At 44.4% G+C, this 18,883-nt stretch overlaps 1 protein-coding gene across 3 annotated transcripts in view; it reads right to left on the bottom strand.

Annotated features, from left to right (window-relative positions):
* Positions 1 to 18,883, bottom strand: part of GOLM2 (golgi membrane protein 2) — a 416,514-nt gene that overhangs the window by 232,124 nt on the left and 165,507 nt on the right. For all 3 annotated transcript variants that reach the window (XM_078682961.1, XM_078682960.1, XM_078682959.1), the window contains exons 5-6: positions 17,559 to 17,700; positions 5,624 to 5,707 (exon numbers count right to left, since the gene is read on the bottom strand). In XM_078682961.1, the coding sequence (XP_078539087.1) occupies positions 5,624 to 5,707; positions 17,559 to 17,700 (226 nt within the window). The remainder of the gene's footprint in view (positions 1 to 5,623; positions 5,708 to 17,558; positions 17,701 to 18,883) is intronic.

Genomic DNA, 18,883 nt, shown 5'->3' with positions numbered 1-18,883 from the left:
GTCTGGATAATACGTCTGGTCTTCTGGTTCTTGTTCGTCATAATCCGAACTCTCCCGGTACTTGACATGAAGTTCAGAAGGACTTGTCGCAGCCCGAACATACTGTCGTCGTCAGAATCTTCCTCCTTTTCCAAAAGGTGAGACAGAGGCAATGGTTTGACACTGCTAGGTGAAGTAAGACCAGGCATCGACGTGCGTTTTGTGATTTTAAGATGAACATACACACTGTCCACTTTGGACTCTGGTGTCGTCGACGAGTCAGTCGTCGGTGTAATCGTCATCGTCAGTGAAGCACCAACGGACACAACTGAAGGTGAAGTCGACGAAGCGTCGTCGTCGATGAAGCCCTTGTCGACGAAGCTGTCATCGATGGAAGAGATGTTGACGGAACACTCATCGACGCAGGCGTAGACGCTGGATTGGGCGTCGACGATCATTTCTTAATTTTGATCGTCGACGACAATGGTTTAACAGCCGTCGACGATGACGATGCTGAGAAGATGATTTTGTCGTTGTTGGGGCCACCGTCGACGAGGCGGTCGTTGATGGGGTTGAAGTAGGCTTTTTAAACATGTGTAAAACTTCTTGTGAAGAAACCTTTGTTGGTAAAGCCTTAAGGTGGACCTCTGAAGATGTTTTCTGCATCTTCTTTTGAGGGGGCTGCGACGAAGGTCCGTGGGAAGCAACTCTGGCCCTTTTCTGTGAGGTTCTGGAAGACTTTGTAGAGCTCTCACTCTCCTCAGAGGACAAGCCTTGGTCTTGGTCTTTAAACCTCTGCAGCCAAATTAAAAGACGTCCCTCCCGGTCCTTAAGGGTCTTTGATGAAAAGGTACGACATACCTTACAGTCCTTTGAGGAGTGGTCCGGATAAATACACTAGAGACAGTCTTTGTGTTGGTCATCAATATGAAACCTGTTCTTATTGCAGGAGGCACAGGGCCTAAAGAGGCCTTGAAGATAAAGATAACTTCACTCAGAAGAAGGAATCCTGAAGAAAAAAAGACTGGAAATCCAGAAACAAGGTAAAACTGAGCAGAGCTCAGTGGAGACTCCCTTAGCACGACGCGCGGTACAAAATCTGAGGGACTAGAGCTCCTTCCAGGAAGGTTCCAGAGGGTGGTGATAGCAGATTGGTTGTTCTCTAGAGTTTGGTCCTTTTTACAAAAGGACCTAGATATGTTACTAATGTGAGGCCCTTTGCCTATCTTTTTATATGTCTAGTGAGACATTACTTTTCTTATGTACCGGGGACTCCCATCCCGACGACGGGGAATGATTCAGGCATGTGAATCTACGAAAGATATCCTAATACTGGATAAGTATGTTTCCAGAATTGGAGCCTCTCCAGGGCATATGTAGGTGTATCTACCGGGTCATGACACCATTCATTGATTACCGTTAAATGCGCAGCCCAATAATAAGCTTGGATATATGGCAGGGCAATTCCCCCATTGTATTGGTTGCGCTGGAGCGTTTGCAATGCCACTCTATGGTGGCCCCCATAGGAATATGCGAAGTTCATCGTTAATGGTCTTAAAAACTGTCTCTGGGATCCTATGGTACGTGTTTTGGAGTATGTATAGTAGTTTAGGGAGCGTTATTTTATACAAGGCCTCTCTCCCAAGCAACGTCAGGGGGAGCAGTCTCCATCTAGCAACATCTTCCCGGAATCCTGCAAGAACCTGTTTAATGTTGATGCTAAGGCAGTCAGCCTCATTCACGAAAATGTATAGCCCCAAATATTTGAAGCCCTCTTCGGTAATATGTAGATGTCCTGGTATTAGGCGTGTGTCTATGGAACCTCCTACGGGGTATAGACTCTACTTTCCCCAGTTGATGTTGTATCCTGCGTATTTGCCATATTCCTTAACTAGTTGTAATATCAGAGGGAGTGTAGTGTCAGGGTTATTGAAGTAGAGTAGAATATCATCTGCCTAGAGGGATATCCGCTCCTCTGTTAGATGACCTCCGGTGTCCCGGAAATCTCCAAGTTCTGCGTGGGCCCTGATCAGGCAAGAGAATGGTTCTAGGATGAGGATTTTACCCCACTGGCCCTAAAACTAGCTATGGGGTTGGTATACAGCAGCTCCACCCAGGTCCTAAACTCTCGTCCAAACCCGAACTTTACAAGGGCTTGTCTCATAAAGGACCAGCGGACAGTGTTGAAGGCCTTCTCCGTGTCCAGTGAAAGGAGCATCTGTGGGGTAGACCTGTCCTTCACCGTGTCCAGCCAGTTGGCAAGTCGACAGAGATTGAAACAAGTAGCTCGGCCCAGCCTAAAGCCAGATTCGTCACGGTGGACCAATGACGTTATCACTGTTAAGAGTCGTGCCGCTAGGATAGAGGCCAAGATCTTTGTTTCGATATTTAGAAATGACATTGGGTGGTAGGATCAGCAGTTCTCTAGGCGTTTACCCGACTTTGGTATAACCACCATTGTGGCCTGACGAAGATCTGATGGCAGCAACCCCTCTTCCCGTGCCGCCTGAAACATGTTTAGGAGGTGAGGGGCTGACAAACTAGCATTTTGTTTTAAGAATTCCGCTGGCAGCCTGTTTGGTCCAGGAGTTTACAGATTTTTGTTTATTTATGATGTCCTGTACTTCAGTTAGGGCGATTTCTGTCTCCAGGACTTCCCCATCTTCTTTCTGCAGGGTGGGAGTATCTTTGCTACTAAGATATCCCATTATCTGTGTCATCGGCTAGTGGCCTAGCCTCATAGTTCCATATAGAGGCGTGTGAATGCTTCCGCTATGGTGTGTGAGGTTACATGTCGGTCTACCGACTCCTGGATCTGGGACACCCAGCTCGTCTGTCTTTCTCTCCTGCCCAGCCAAGCTAGGAGTCTCCCTGCTCTATCTCCTGACTGGTAGGGTCTCTAATGTGTGGCCTGAATTTGGGTCTACACATCCTGTTCTGTTAGCAGTCACAGGTAGGGAACTTCGTGCCCTATTTGTCACGTTAGGGTGGCCACAGTACCTGGGGTAATGTTTCTTTCAAGTTCCAGGAGTTTACTTTCTAGGGTTTCTATTTGGCAAGTTTCCTCCCTACGCTTTCGCGTTATAACATCTTGCACCCTGCCTCGAACCACCGTCTTAAAGGATTCCCAGAGGGTGGCAGTCAAGGACACTGACCCCTCATTCTCTTGAAAGTATACCTCAGTCTCCTTCTTTATCGCTCCTGTTACTTTTTTGTCACAGAGCTCTTAGGCATTCAGTCTCCAGTCTGATAACTGTCTGCTACCTCTACTTCCTACTGTCAACCACAGTGGTGAGTGGTTTGAAATGCCCCTTGCAAGGTATTCCGCCTTGTCCACTGCTCATATCTCTTCTGCAGTGGTAAAAAAGTAATTGAGTCTCGAGAAGACTATGTGCCCCAGAGAAGTAGGAATAAGTGCAGTCTAATGGATGTTGTCGCCGCCAAAGGTCAGACAGCCCCAGCAACTTCACGAAGTCCGCCAGTGGGGTAGGAACACGAGTTCCTGTGGCAATGTGTGTGCTGTCAAGGTTTGGGTTGGTTTCATCATTAAAGTCACCTCCAATGATGTATGTGTGGAGGGGCCTGATTTTAATAGTATCCTAGCAATTGCATCTAGGGTTTGGGGTTGTAGTCGTGGCAGGGCATAGACACGGATTAGCATGAGCTCTCGTCATCCCCAGGACCCCTGGACAGCAACAAAGGTCCCACTGGGATCTGTCCAAGTTTTAGTTGTGTGGAAGAGGGAGGGGGGTCCTAATTAGTATGGTGACTCCTCACGCCCTGGGGGAAAACCCTGCGTGGGCAAGAGTTGTGTATAGCCCCCCTCTCGATAAAGGCACAATTTGTACCCAGCAGGTGGGTTATCCTGCAAAAAGACAATGTCAGGCTTAAGGCTCCTAATATATCTTGTCACCAGTACCCTCTTGATCTTACTACCTAGCCCGCTGACATTCCATGTCAGTGCTGTGTATGTCTCGCCATGGTATAGGCCTATTTGAACTACACTATTGGTTCTTTATCTGGTTTTCAGGAAGTCAGTTACTTGTGCTTCTCTAATATAAGTATTAGTTAAGGACTTCGAGCAGTGTTCACAAGATTTGTCAACAGTGGAGTCAGGAGCCAGGTTTAGTGGAACAAGGATGTGAATCCACCAGGGTTTGTGGTCACACATGTTTTGAGGCCTCTTTGATCTGTATCAGCAGCTCTAGTATTAATGGCTGTTCAGAAGTCAAGGGTTGTAGACGTGAGATATCTAAATACTCATTCACCATATTCAGTCGAGAATCTTCTGCTTGGTAAAACAGTTTATAAAAGGAATCAAAGTTTGCTGCTATCTCTTTATAAGTATTTCTCAGTAAAACATGATCTCTAACGAGGTGCAGGCTATTTGGTGGTTTGCTTTGTTTCTCCGTTATAGGCAAGTTGTTCAGTCTTAATGAGTATGTGCTTTGCCTTTTCTATGTCCAGTGCCCTAATTGCTATCAATATGCCAGGCAGTTACACAGTACCTGCATTTTGGTATATGCCTGCCAATTCTATTATCTGGATTTTCAATTTCTCTCTAAATTTGTCTCATTTTATTTTATCCGGTTAAGGTGGCCATCAGGGTGCTCTTTGTGATCACCCGAAGTATTCCTTGATGACTTTCTTGTATATAATTTTCAGCTATGTAACTGGGGTCTCTACTTCTACTGACAGTTTTATCATACAGGTGGGTTTCTGTAAGGGGAAATTGACAATTAAACCGGCACGTGATCGGAAAAGGCAACATCCCAGTTCTGTATGAGTTATATTATCTATTAGAAAAGAGCTTACTTAAATGTGACTTGAGGCATGAATTAGAATTTGACAGGCCCTATGAGGAAGTTTTTGGTCAACTGAGATCCCGTTGACGGCATCAATGGAAAATATAAGGTCTGCCCAGCCCCATACAAGATGGGCAGACCTATGGTTTGGCAGAAAGGGTAGAGTACCTTGTCCTCCAAACCGTAAACCTTGCGTTTGTCGTATTGTATGTGGAACAGTAAGTGCAGTGAGAGTAATTTGGTTGCTCTATGTGCAGATCCTCTTTGGACATAAACCTGATAAACCCCCTCCCAGAGAGGACTGTTTTTAAGCCTGTCCATCACTAGATTTAGCTCCTTCCAATGATGATCACACACTCAGACACCCTCAGTATTTCAGCTATGGCAGTCTTAAGGAATCTCTTGGTCTGAGTTAGGAACATATATTATTGTGTATTTAGTTTAGCCAGCCTTCATTAACAACAACAATGCCCTCCCAGCCATGTCAAGGATCACCTTCATTACCTTGCATTGACATCGTTGTGCTATTATGATAGTCATTCCACTTGACTTGGTGGAGCCTGATAAAAAAAAAGATCGCCCTGGAATATATTTAGATTTCAGACCCAAAAAACTTTATTTAGCAGGTGTGTTTCCTGAGTAAAATATATTGCATTTTAGTTAACAGGTTCAAAACCTCTAATATTTTGGTAGGAGTACTCGGGCCTCTAGCTTTAAAGGACTTGAGTGCTATCAACATCGGACCTCTAATTTCACAACACTCACATAAATCCTAAAAGAAATCCAGCACATGAGGAAAATGTCTACTGAAAATAGTTCAAATCAACTTTTCAGCTCACCCGTGGGAAAATCTTCTAAGTTTGTAGCCCCATTCTCTTCAAGCTCTGGCATACCAGCATCTGATTCTCCAGGATTGACTGCTTCTGTGAAGAAAAAAAAATGAAACCATACAAGCTTGCACTTCTTAGCATTTTATGTTTTAGTCTTTTTGCCGTTAAAGAACGAATTTACAAGCATCAATTGCAGCATAAAACAATCCACATTCAGTACTATATCTCTAAATCGTATACCAAAGATAGGTTGTCCTGGTTTCAATGTATATTTTTTTGCAGACATCAGTGGTGTTTTCACAGTTTTTAACAAACCTTTTTACATTGGTTCTTATTGGTGACTAATCCACCAAAAAGTCCCCAAACTATTTTTCTACTGTTTACAAATTTTTGCAGTGATTTTTTTATAAAGCACATATTTTAATTCACATGAGCGGAAGTCACTTATGATTCCTGCCAAACCGGCGAAGTGCCTCAGTTTTTTTTATAGATTCAGTGGAGAAGTCACTGAGTCTCTCTTCTCAGAAGGTGCCCAAGATCCACAGAGAGTTGCAAAAGATGTTGACCAGATCCACGACCTTTCTCTGACAAGTGGCCCGGATAGTGGGCCTCCTCGCCTCATCTAGCTAGACAGTCTTCCTGGGCCCTCCTTTTTACAGGGCGCTTCAGTGTCACAAGGCCTTTCATCTCTGCTGGGGTTTACTGTATTAAGAACTGATTCAACTCATGGAAGAGGTCAAGGAACCGATGAGGTGGTAGCTAGACTACGTGGAGGAGCAGAACGGCCGGGCTATTTTCTGTTACAACCTGGACTTGGTGATAGAGTCTGATGCCAGCTTATTAGGCTGGGGAGTCCATTGCGGTGACTCCTTCACAGGAGGAAGGTGGTCCACAGAAGAGCAGCAACTCCATTTCAACTGCTTGGTGTTGATGGCCAGGTCCTTCACATTCAAATGTTGGCCGAAGAACCGGGCAGCCTGCAGTGTCCTCAAGATGGACACTGTGTCAGCAGTGAGATACATCAACCACTTGGGGAAGTACCAAGTTAAAAGTTCTGGTGCATCTTGCCAAGGAGTTTTGGGCCTTCTGCCTGTCCCGCAACATCTCTGTGACAGCATAGTACCTTCCCGGAGCATCCATCGTAGTGGCAGATTGGTGCTCCAGGGATTGCTTGGACATGAGCCCATGGCAGTTGAACCCCTCGTTTTTTTAGACACTGGACTCCATTTGGGGTCCTTTCTCCATAGACCTGTTTGCCTCTCGGCTGGACCACCAGCTTTGCCAATATTTGTGCTGGAAGCCGTATCCTCTGGCGACAGCCACAAATGCTTTTCTTCAGGACTGGTCCTTGGAGATGGGGTATGCCTTTCCCTCGTCTGCCATAATCATGAGATTTTCGGCTTTGGTTCACAGAGGATGAGGGTAGTGCTTATCACGCAGGTCTGGAGGTCTCAAGTGTGGTTTACAGTTTTTCTGGAACTTTCCTGGGATTCTACAATCCTTCTACCCCACGTTCCAGATCTCCTCCTGAATCCTCTGGGCAATCATCACTCACAACTCCTCCAAGGCTGTATGTCCCTCTTGGCGTAGCAGATTTCCATCAATTTTCGAGTGTCCCTGGCCTTTCAGGAGAAACTGAACGAATGCTAGAGGTAGTCTGGGTGGACGGAACAAACAAACATTACAGGTTTGCATGGTCCAGATGGGTCCGTTGGTGTCTTAGGAATGACCAGGATTTCATGGGGTGCAAAGTGTTCCCTGTGCTGCATTTCTTGGCATCCCTGGCCTCCCAGGGTCTGGCCTACCGTATTATCAACTCTTATCGGTCAGCTATTTTGGAAAGTCTCTTTCCCATCCAAGGTCCCCTGTAGGGGAGCACCAGTTAGTGTGTAAGTTGATGAGAGACATATATTTAGCTCTCCCTCTGGAGCCTCGTTATTCAACCTTATGGAACATAAACAAGTTTCTAAACCTCTTCAAGTCTTGACAGCCGAATAAGTCAAGTAAGCAGCTGTCAGTGAAGCTAGCCATGCTCTTATGTCTGGTATCTTGCAGGCGAGTGTCAGATGGGAAAGCCTTGAATATCTCGGAACAGGTCTTTACCCCGCAAGAGGTCACCTTCCATATCTCCCACAGAACAAGTTACTTACCTTCGGTAACGCTTTTTCTGGTGGATACAGTATATCCCTGTGGATTCCTCACCTTGTGAATATCCCCTTGCCTCAGCAACATTCGGAAATTCTTTTTGTAGCTTCGCGCCGACGTGGACGACGTCACAGAGGCACGTCATCGCGTGCGACTTCGCTGACGTCACCGACTCCATAATAGGCCCACGCTGGCGTTATGACATCAGTTCCGCCCTTTTTTCCATGCCTTCGAGGCACACGGACGGACCGACAACAGTAGATATATACACAGTACACAAATGTCAAGATAACACACAGTGTGAAACCAATGCAGAAAATCAATTGAAATAAAACTTTTCCTTCAACAATAAAAATATTTGCATTACAGCAACTCCGGTATAGAAGAGTGAACAACAGGGAGGCGGGTGGGTCAGTGAGGAATCCACAGGCAGATACTGTATCCACCAGAAAAAGCGTTACCGAAGGTAAGTAACATGTTCTTCTGATGGATACATCTGCCAGTGGATTCTTCACCTTGTGAATAGAGTCCCACAGCCGTCCCCACTCCCGGAGGAGGGTGTCCACTCTCCTATACCAGAAAATCTTGGAGGACAGAGCGCGCAAAGTGGCCGTCCCTCGTCACCTCGGAATCCAAGCAGTAATGCTTCGCGAAAGTGTGGAGGGAGGCCCAAGTCGCCACTCTACAAATGTCCTCTACAGGTACACCCCTGGACAAAGCAGATGTAAAAGACTTTGCCCTAGTAGAGTGAGCTCTTATACCCTCTGGAGGTTCCTTACCCGCCAGGGCGTAGCAGATCTTAATGCACAGGATAATCCATCTCGATAGCGTGCGCTTGTGCACCGCCTTCCCCTTCTTGCAGCCAGCAAAACCAACAAAGAGCTGGTCATCCACACTATAGTCTTTAGTCCTATCAAGGTAGAAGCTCACTGCCCTCTTTGGGTCCAAGGGGTGAAGTCTCTCCTCCTCCTTGGAAGGGTGAGAGGGAGGATAGAAGGCAGGGAGGGTAATGGACTGCCCCAGATGGAAAGGAGTTACCACCTTCGGCAGAGAAACAGCCCTGGTCCTAAGAACCATTCGTTCAGCATGAATGGTCAAGAACGGGGGCTTTGAACTAAGAGCTTGAAGCTCACTTACCCTCCTTGCCGAGGTAATTGCAACAAGAAAGACCGTTTTAAAAGACAACAGCCTCAAGGGACACTTGTGCAATGGTTCAAAAGGCAAACCCATTAAAAAAGTGAGCACAAGATTCAAATCCCATTGAGGAACAATAAAGGGAGTAGGAGGGAATTTATTCAAAAGGCCTTTTAGAAACCTCAAAACAATAGGAGATTTAAACAAAGATGGCTGATCTGGCAAACAGAGAAATGCCGATAATGCCGATAAATAACCCTTGATAGTAGCAACCGCAAACCCTTGCTGAGCCAAGGAAAGCGCAAACTGAAGTATATCAGACAAACGAGCCCTCAAAGGATCGATGGACTTCTCCCCACACCAAGCAACAAATTTAGACCATCTATAAGAGTAAATGGACTTGGTGGAGTCACGCCTGGCCGATAAAATGACATCCACCACATTGTGCGGGAGAGAAAATGAATTCAGTTTGCCCCGTTCAATCTCCAGGCATGAAGGTGTAAGGTCTGGAGGTGGAGGTGTAGAACCTGCCCCTCCATCTGAGAGAGGAGGTCTGCCCTGAGAGGGAGATGGAGAGGCGGGCACGAGGAGAGGTGGAGAAGATCTGTATACCACACCGTTCTTGGCCAATCCGAGGCGATCAATATGACTTGGGCCCGGTCTTGGCGAATCTTCCTCAGAACCCGAGGAATCAAGGGTATGGGAGGAAACGCGTAAAGGAGTTGTGAGTCCCAACTCAACTGAAACGTGTCCCCCAAAGCTCCCTGCATCGGAAACTGGAGGCTGCAAAATGACGGCAGTGAGCATTCTCGTGAGTGGCGAACAGGTCCACCCGAGGAGTTCCCCACGTCCGAAAGACGTGACGTACCACCTCCGGATGAAGCCTCCACTCGTGGTCGGCTGAGAACTACCGACTGAGACTGTCTGCACGTACGTTCAGAACTCCGGCCAGATGATTTGCCATCAGAATGAATTATAAACTGGTCTCTTTTCCAGTTTTTGACAAAGCTCCTAAGTTGATTGTGATGAGCTGCCTCAGGGCTTATGAAAAGATGACGGAAGAACTCTGCCCACACGGTGAGTGCCAGTTGCTGATTTCCCTCAGGAAAACTTTCAAAGTGGTAACTCCCCACCATTGCTCGCAGGCTCTGCTGGGTTATGCAATAAGCAGGTGTTGAGATCTTGCAGTTTGGAGCTCATTCTGTCAGTGGGGAAATGGCTTGAGGACATTAAAGCAGCAGACTAGTCTTCTGACTATGTTGAAGCGTTTCTATTTTAAACTGGTCAAGTATATGGCGTCTTTAGTGGTGGGCAGGCTTTTAACTCACATAATCCTTGCCTCCTGTCCTGACATAGAATGACAAATTTCCTAGTAGGTATAAAGGAAAGTTTCAATTCATGAAGGCAAGGATTATTCCCACCCAAGAAGGAGCCTGAGGGCATAGACTTCTTTCTGGTGGCTATTGCATGTCAATTGTTCGTTCGGTATAAGTATCCTTTGTATGTTTCTTTCCGGTTATCTGCTTCTGCTCTTGAGTTTAAGGTGATACTTGATTTATGAGCTAAACAAAGAAGGACGAACCCACTAGTTGGTGTCATGCTTCATCATTGGTGTCCCAACCGGGTGGCCGAATGCCCCCCGGTTGTGCTACGATGCCGGATTACAGCGGAGCTAGTGTAGTGTGAGTGTGTGATGTGACATGAATTATGTTAAAAATACCTCTGAGAATCCTTGCCTGTAAACTTTATTAGTGGCGGCTCAGGATATGGTTAAAATAAGTGTAGTGCAACTAAATGGGAAATTATTATCCTTAGCTGACTATGTGGATGGTCTACATGTTTCAGCCCGCAAAGGTATATGTTGGGGGCTTTCTTCAGGACCGGAAAGTGAAATGTGAGTGGCAAAGTGGAAAGTGGAAAACCTACACACACGCTAAGGACGACGGGAGACCACAGCAGGTTTACAGGCGGGTTCCGTACCGAGATCAAATTCAGACATCGGATGAGACCCCTCCTGAGCCCCGATCAGCTGCCAACATCCATACATAGTGTTTTTTTCAAGTGTCCGTAAGTACGTTGACACTCAGTCCACACAACTTAGTGCTTGTGTAAGTACTTCACTTCTTTTTTCATGTGGCACTTTCCACTTTGCCACTCACATTTCACTTTACGGAATTGCATTGAACTTCAGAAGTGCTTGTAATGTGTGACGCTCGATGGTTGTTTTAGTATGAATTTGTCCGGTCTAAATTGAGGCACATTTGCAGAGTGGCAATAGGACATACATACCAATACTGAAGTTGCTGAGAATATAAAAATCAGCACGGAAATTATTTTATTGAGAAGTAAGATCATGGACTCTACACTGCTGTAGAAGCTTGAGTACAGGTGGAGAGATGCATCGATAGAGCTGTGCTGTACCACAGAAGTATCAGATTAGGCCTGGTTGGGCGGTGGGCATCTAGAAAGAGTCGTGCAAGGGGTCCAGCATTTATCACACAAGGCAAAAATGAAGTGCATTGCAGAGCTATTCGTAGAGGCCACCCTGTTTCACACAAGCACAGTCAGAATGATCTAGTAGTGTTCATTGGCAGAGCGCTGCATCTATGTATAAACTAGCACATACCAAATGAACACACTACCAGATTTGTTGTACTGCTGCCAAGTGAAATTCTCATTTTCTTTTCTTCTTTAATGGTTACCCTTCACATCTTCCTCACCACCTCCCCATTTCACTTGTCTCTAATATCCTAGCCGGAGTTATTTTAAGACTTGAGTATGCTTGCCTAAGACCTTGAGACAGAGGGCATTTCTAATAAAAGCCTGACATTTTTGTTTTGCAGTTTTATATAGCGCAAACTCTACCTGAACGTATTGGAGTGCTTTACATGAGCGCCAGTTACATAACATTACACAAGGACACATTTATTTTTAACTGTAGTACTATTGGCAGCTGCACGAGAAATCACATCAAATGATATGTGTTATGCAGAGCCTGCAGAGGGGACATTATTCTGGCAGCCGCCGATACAATATTAGGGCAATCATTGTAGGCTTCAGAGCAGCAATAAAAATGAAAACCAAGGTTTCTGCTCAAGGTAAAGCACCTCCCTATGACCCGCCTTAGGCATACCTATGATTGGAATGCTGATCGAAGTAACCCAGACAGCAAGTCCGGGATGCTGACAGAGGATTTGGATTAAGAGGATGACAACGGTGATGCAGCCATATTTACTGCCCCCCACAGGTACCGACAAAGCTGACTAATTGCTCAGTCAAAACACAAGCACCCAAGATGCCTCCTTGGTAGTGGAATTGGAGAGCCTTTCGTGACCATTTGCGATGGAGGAAGCGTTCTTCAGCACAGTCATCTCCCATTTAACGAGGCCCTTATGGAGCCTATAAAGGCGGCTTGGGACACCGACAAATCCACTTAAACACAGACAGTGAGCAGAAGGATTGCCTGCCGCCATCAGTGAGCCCTGGCGATCTGGCTTTCCTGTCATTACACACTCCACCAGAAATCCGGACTTCGAATGTGACTTCTAATCCCGGTCACAAATAGCTTTATGCCTTCAGCATCAGAACAGTGAGGACGCTACATTCACTTTTAAAAAACAAATGTATTTTGAACCCCCGCATTCAGGTGAGTCCGAAGTCCTGGCACTGATGTGGTGCAAGACCAGCGCTGTGCCCATGCCTCATTTCCAGTTGGACAGGACCCTCCATCGAAGGCATATCACTGCCCGCAATGAACTTTGAAGGGAACAGTTCTCCTACAAGGCGCCGCTGCAGCTTAAAAACAGCCTAAATTAAGCCCGAAAAATAGGCACTGGCCAACTGAGCATTTTCTCACACAAATAGGAAAGATATCGCCAAATTGTGAGGGAAACTGCCCAATCTGTTTCACACGTCTGGTGTGAAAGGGAATTTTAATCTGCACACCAATGGAAACGTGCGCAGTCGACAATAGCAGCGATGAGAGCCTGCGCTTTCTGCAGCCTTAAGGACGCCGCATTAGACACAGCGGGTCCGTCAGCAGGCAGACCAGTTCCATTACAATATTTCAGAGCGATGTACATGCAAGCTGAGAAAAATATAATTCTTTGAAACACTCTAGCAGTTCTATGGCGGGCACTATGGCAGTCCTTATTTTACCTGCATGTATTGCCTCATGGCGATCATGAACAACTGCTTGCTGAGACTCCACAGCCAATCACTGGCTAAAGCCTAGTGAAGTCATGGGCTGCTAGCCAATGAGAGGCCTCCATAGGCTCTCAGCAAGCTTTTATGATTGGCTGTGAGCCCCAGAGTGCCCACAGCCTGTTTTATTTACGTGATTTAATGTCTACTTGTCCGTCCGACAAACTAGACATTAAATCTTCTTACCATCGATAAAAACAACATGGTTCGGGCGATATGATTCCTACACCCCTGTGGATCTCCTTCACCACTCCATACAGGAGGATGCTGTGCAGACCGACCCTTAATTAGAAGTTTGAAGACCAAATTTAACATCCCAACCTTCACTTGTTGAGCTTGGCAGCTGGACTTCTGAACTCATACAATATGGTCACCTGAACCTCCCTCAGGAGTGCATGGATATTTTAAGAGAAACCAAAAGACCATCTACTGGAACTTCCTATTCTTTCATGCAATTTACAACAGTGTCTCAGACATTGTTAGTGATTCCTAACGGGGTCGCAAATTGTGTGCCTCATTAATATTCATGAGGCAGGTGCTATTTGCGCCCTCAATAGGAATGGCTAGTACTCACAGGGATGGTGACCTGATGGGGTCAGCAGACCACCATGTCTGTGACTGCTTTTTTAATAAAGCAGTTTTTTTTAAATAATTCAACCCATTTTCCTTATAAGGAAAACGGAATGCATTTAAAAACGGAAAAATGAAACTTTTCAGTTTAATTTTTTAACGGCAGGCAGTGGCCCTAGGGACCACTGCCTGTTCTTAAAAAATATTTTCGCACGAATGCATGGGGACCCCTTCTTATTTGCACGTGGCTTACCACCAACTTGAAGTAGGTGATAAACTGCGAGTGTTTTTCGACTACAAATGAGGTCACAAAATAATGGTACATACCATTCAGATTCGCTATTAGGAAGGGACGCCCTTGGCATGCCCCTTTCTAATAGCGAGTCGCAAACCCTATTTTGCGAGTCGGTAAATGGTTACCGACTCGCACAATAGGGTTTGTACATGGGCCAGACCAATTTTGCGGTCGCAAACGGGCCGGTTTCCCTTTTGCGACAGTATAAATAGGTCATACATCTGGCCCTTAGTTCACTATTACCATTGTTGCCAGGGCTGGGGCTAGAATATTTCTCAATTCATGTTTAAAGGCTCACTTTTATCAAATAAACTACTAAAGCACGAAGTGGTAATGCACTGTCATTTACAGCAGCACATTTTAAATCGAAATGGCTAGAAACTTTCTCACTCACGTGCAGTTTAAAGGATAAAACTATATAGTTTACAAACAATGTTTGTAAACAGGGTTGCAGCAAAAATATTTATAATTTGCACATCACCAAGTAAAGTGTTCTGATTTGTTTTCATCCTACAAAAATCTTTTTTTTGCCACACAGAAATAGATAAATGTGCCTTGATTGGTACTGAAATTGACACTTATTTGCTGTTTGAATGTTGTGTTAGAAAATAAGCCAGACACCTTACAGCCTTTTTATTTTACACGCTTTTCACAGCACGATTGTCACACACTTCACTTTACAAAATTCTCTAACTTCACAGTCACAGAAAGAGAAGTAAATGTAGGAAGACAAACTGACTTCTGAACTCTGTTTCTTAATGATTAACAAAAGTAACTAGATAAAAACAAGATTTAAAGGCATCTTTGTTGCTCATTCACTTTGTGAGTGAACAGAACAGCTTTTAGAGTAAGTTAGGGTAAGAGTTAGAAGGTGAATCATGGCTTGTGAGAGAGTGCACGTCACCTTGTGTTACATGCATGCTCTACAAGCGAGACAACATGGCTGAGTCCTGAAAGGTTGGCAATCACCGGTCGGTCTAGTCTTGTCTTTGTTTTAAATATTACATGTCACAACTACTGTTGTGTTGTACAATGTTTTGTTCTGTGAAATGTAACATTTTAGTACAACTTATGTTTATATATATATATGTTATCTGTCTTTTTATGACCCGATCATTGAACTTGACCAGCCATTAGGAACTGGTACAGTATGTTTGCGGGTGCACTGAGAGGGTGTAACGCTTTTGGCAGGGATTCAAATAAGGACAAGCAGGATCCTAGTCTTGAAAAAGCCCTGGACCCATCTGTGGGCCTTTGATGGGCTGAAACGTGTTGACCTAGATAGGACACAAGCCACGTAATTTTGCCTCAAGTGTCCGATACTTGCTTTTAATGACCCCTACACCACCCTTCTGATAAATAACATGATGTGAACACGGGTAGGTAAACAGGGTTTTTAGTTGTCAGGATCCCCCACTCCTCAGATCATCCCTGGATATCCCCTCAATCCACGAGAGACGACCATTACTAGAGCATTCATGAAATAAGACACCTAGGATGTGTGAGGCCATCCTGTTCTTTTTTGGAAATCCCACCCCCCTGGGGTTCTCTCTTCAATTATTGGGACACAAATCATCCTCAATTGAGCAAAGTTTCACTAATGAGGCTGTCTGGTTCCCATATTTGAGAGCCATAATGGAGTATGTTTGTTTTGTTGTGGTTTATGATATTTTAAATGAAAGTGCAACAGTTTAGCTACATCATTTTCTCTCTCATTCCCCCAGCCCTCCAAATGAAAAGAGTTTGGTGTAGGACGATATCAATGGAGATTCACTAAGAGAAAAGAAATGGGTTCTTACCTATAATCCTAGTTCTCTCGCAGGGTAATCTGCATTGAAATCATAAGCAGCCCACCTTCACCCCCAAATGAAGATATATAATAAGGAAAACTATAGCCTGCTAATTTATATGTAAAAAAACAACGGGATAAACTGCTACCTGCAGGGCATGATGGGGCATTAAAGGTCAGAGTGCCCTTAAAAGTGCAGTGTCTATTCTAATTGTTTCAGTGCTGCAGCCCATACAGTTACATTGCCATATCATTCTATATCATTTACTTTAAAAGAAGCAAAAATAGTTTGTGAATTATGTTTTTGAAAGGTCTCTTTTAATTAGTCAGAGTGACATTTAAAGGCTTGTTTATTTTTTACTGCCATTCTTTAAAGTAAATTAATGCGATTAAAAATTTAGCCTGTTCCATTTTATATTTTTTGTAACATGTACCTTTTGGCCTTTACAAAGTAAGGTAAAGATACTGAAGAAAATGTGACTTTGAAAGAACTCCCCGGGTCTCTGCACATGGGCAGGATTATTCAGTGCCTATAAATATCAGTGGATACCCGCTGAGAGAGCAACAGTGGTTAACAAATGTACGCCCGAACTGTCCCTATATGCTAAAGCCCTGTTAGAAGTTAAAGGCCTTGGGGGCTCCCACAGGATCGCTTGGCTGTCAGACCTTAGAATAATTTTGACCGATATGGGGATGGGGGAGCTATGGTCCAACCCGGACACAGTCACCTTTCCCTCGAAAAGGCTTTTGGGAGATTTATACTGGGAATGGGCTGTATCTAAAAGACATGCCTCACTGACTGGTGGCTCGCTGACGTCAACATTTGTGTCAGTTAAGGATGACTGTCTCCTCGAAGAATATTGGGACACTATTACTAGGCCACTGGACCGTAAGCTTTTCCACCAGTTTAGGGTCGGCACCTTACCACTACGGGGCTTAACGAAGTTTTGGGTCAACGGCGGCAGTGGTTACTGCCCCTTTTGTACGGAGTTGGTAGAAACAGTTGACCATTTTCTCTTTGTTTGCCCTGTGTATTTTGCCCCTAGATAGAAGTGGTTACGCCCAGTTTGTAGGGTACTGGGTACACGCTCTGCGCTGATAGCAAGCAGAATTCTGAAGTCCAACACCTCTATATTGGTGGTAACCGGGGTCGCTAAATATATTAGTTGGGCCTGGAACTTACGGTCTAGGAAGATTAGTTACCAATAAAAGGGTCCCCAGCTTGATGGAGGCTTTTGTTTTTTATTTTTTTTTAGGAACGGGAATGGGTACAGGCCAGATGATATAGGGGAGTGTCCCATGGTTTTATAAGTGTTTTTATTATATGTCAAGTCTTTGTATATTGTTATTTAATACTTTTTTTAACTTGATCTTAGCGTATATCTATTTATTGTTTTAATTATGGTACATACTAGTATATTTCAATTGCGAATTGCACAGTAAGGATATTTGAATTAGTGTCCATTATCACCGCTTTTATGGGATATGGGAATTACTGTATATGAATGAATTGTGTAGTATGTCTTTTATGATGAAAAATCGAAATAAAGACTTTTTTGACTGACTGACTGAAATGTAATTAGAAAAAGTAACATAGCAAATATTTAAAAAGCTCAAAGTCAAGAACACCATGAAGTGAACTCAGAGTAATGGTGTAGGAAATAAATAAAAAGCAAGAAAACACAAAAGAATACAGGAAGCAGAACAATAAATATTAATGTGAAAGTAAAACGCTGCATTAAAGCAGTATGTAAAGTGGATACAGCAATGGGTGAAAACATTTTCATTGACTAGCATCAAAGACTTACCTTTTACATTTTGCATGTGAATTTTAGAAGTGTCTTCAACCATAGTAGTGAGATTCTCAATTACATCTTTTTTGGAGTTGTTTTTAGTGATCTCTCCCAAATCTAAACCATTTTCTTTGCTGGAGTCGAGTTGATCAACAGGCTGTGCATAAAAAAACACATTATACTTGAAAACAAATGCATCCACCTCCCGGGAAAGCAGCCAATGCTGTTCAAAATCCACAACAGCTCTTTAACAAATCTTTGAATGAACAGATTTAACATTCAAACCTGACTAATCATTAAGAGAGAAACTTACATATCAGCATCTACAGAAGTTGGAAGAAAAGGGAGAGTGGAGGTCATCCTACGCCACAATTAAGGAAAGTAGAGTGAGAAAGTAATTATGAGAGTATGAGTAGGCTGTCAAACATTGGATGGCACCAGGAAAGAATAGATATAAGGTGATATAAGGAGAGGTAAACTGTTAAGGGAAGAAGGAGACAGAAAATATGTCAGGAATGTAGAACAGATCATTTGCTTAAGGCAGAGGTCTTCAAACTTTTGAATGCGGAGACCCCCTTGTCAAAATTGTTTAGGCTTAAGGACCTCTTCTGACAAAAAGTTGGAGAACCTGGTACTCCTCATCATCGACAACCATAAACACCCCTAACTCCCACAGCAAACAACGTTTACGGTAGGGAAATAATATTAAACAGTGTGTAGCAAACCAAGGGTCAGTGAGCGTGGGGGCGTAGTCAAAGGTGTAGCTAAAAACAAAGGGCCTAATTTACGAGGAATTGGCGTAGGGCAGCGCCACACTTCTTGCTGAGCTGCCGAGCGCCAATGTGAAAGGGCAGGAATGCACTGTATTTCTAAAATACGATGCATTCCTGTCCTTTTCCCCTGTGTTGGTGCACAACTTGCTGCCTAGCACTAGCGTAGGCAGTATTGTTTTTGAACAGGAAGGGGCACCTTCCGTCACAAAAACAATCCTGAGAGGAGTTTGAGGAGTTTTCCTCTTTCTATGTGAGCTGCAGAATGTAGCTCACATTAAAGTGGAAAAAATTAGGATAACTGAAAACATTTCTCCTTGTTGCGCCTCCGCTGGGGAGGCCTCCATTTCTGGAGCTGCCCCAGGTTTACGTGATTTTGTAAATATGGGGCAGCATTGTAATCCATGGGTGTTGTGTGGGAACCCCATGCAAAGCTCATGCAACCCTCCTCCTTTGATGCAGAGTAAGGCAGCACAGTGACTTGCTCTGCTATGTCTTACATCTAGGAGACTATGCAAAAGCCATGCAGGTGGCTTTGCACAGCCTCATAGGTATGGTTGAGACGCTTGC

The sequence above is a fragment of the Lissotriton helveticus genome, chromosome 3_1 (genome assembly GCF_964261635.1).
Source record: "Lissotriton helveticus chromosome 3_1, aLisHel1.1, whole genome shotgun sequence".
NCBI classification, from domain to species: domain Eukaryota; kingdom Metazoa; phylum Chordata; class Amphibia; order Caudata; family Salamandridae; genus Lissotriton; species Lissotriton helveticus.
The sequence above is the reverse complement of the archived record's forward strand: the minus strand, read 5'-3'. Positions and strand labels throughout refer to the sequence as shown.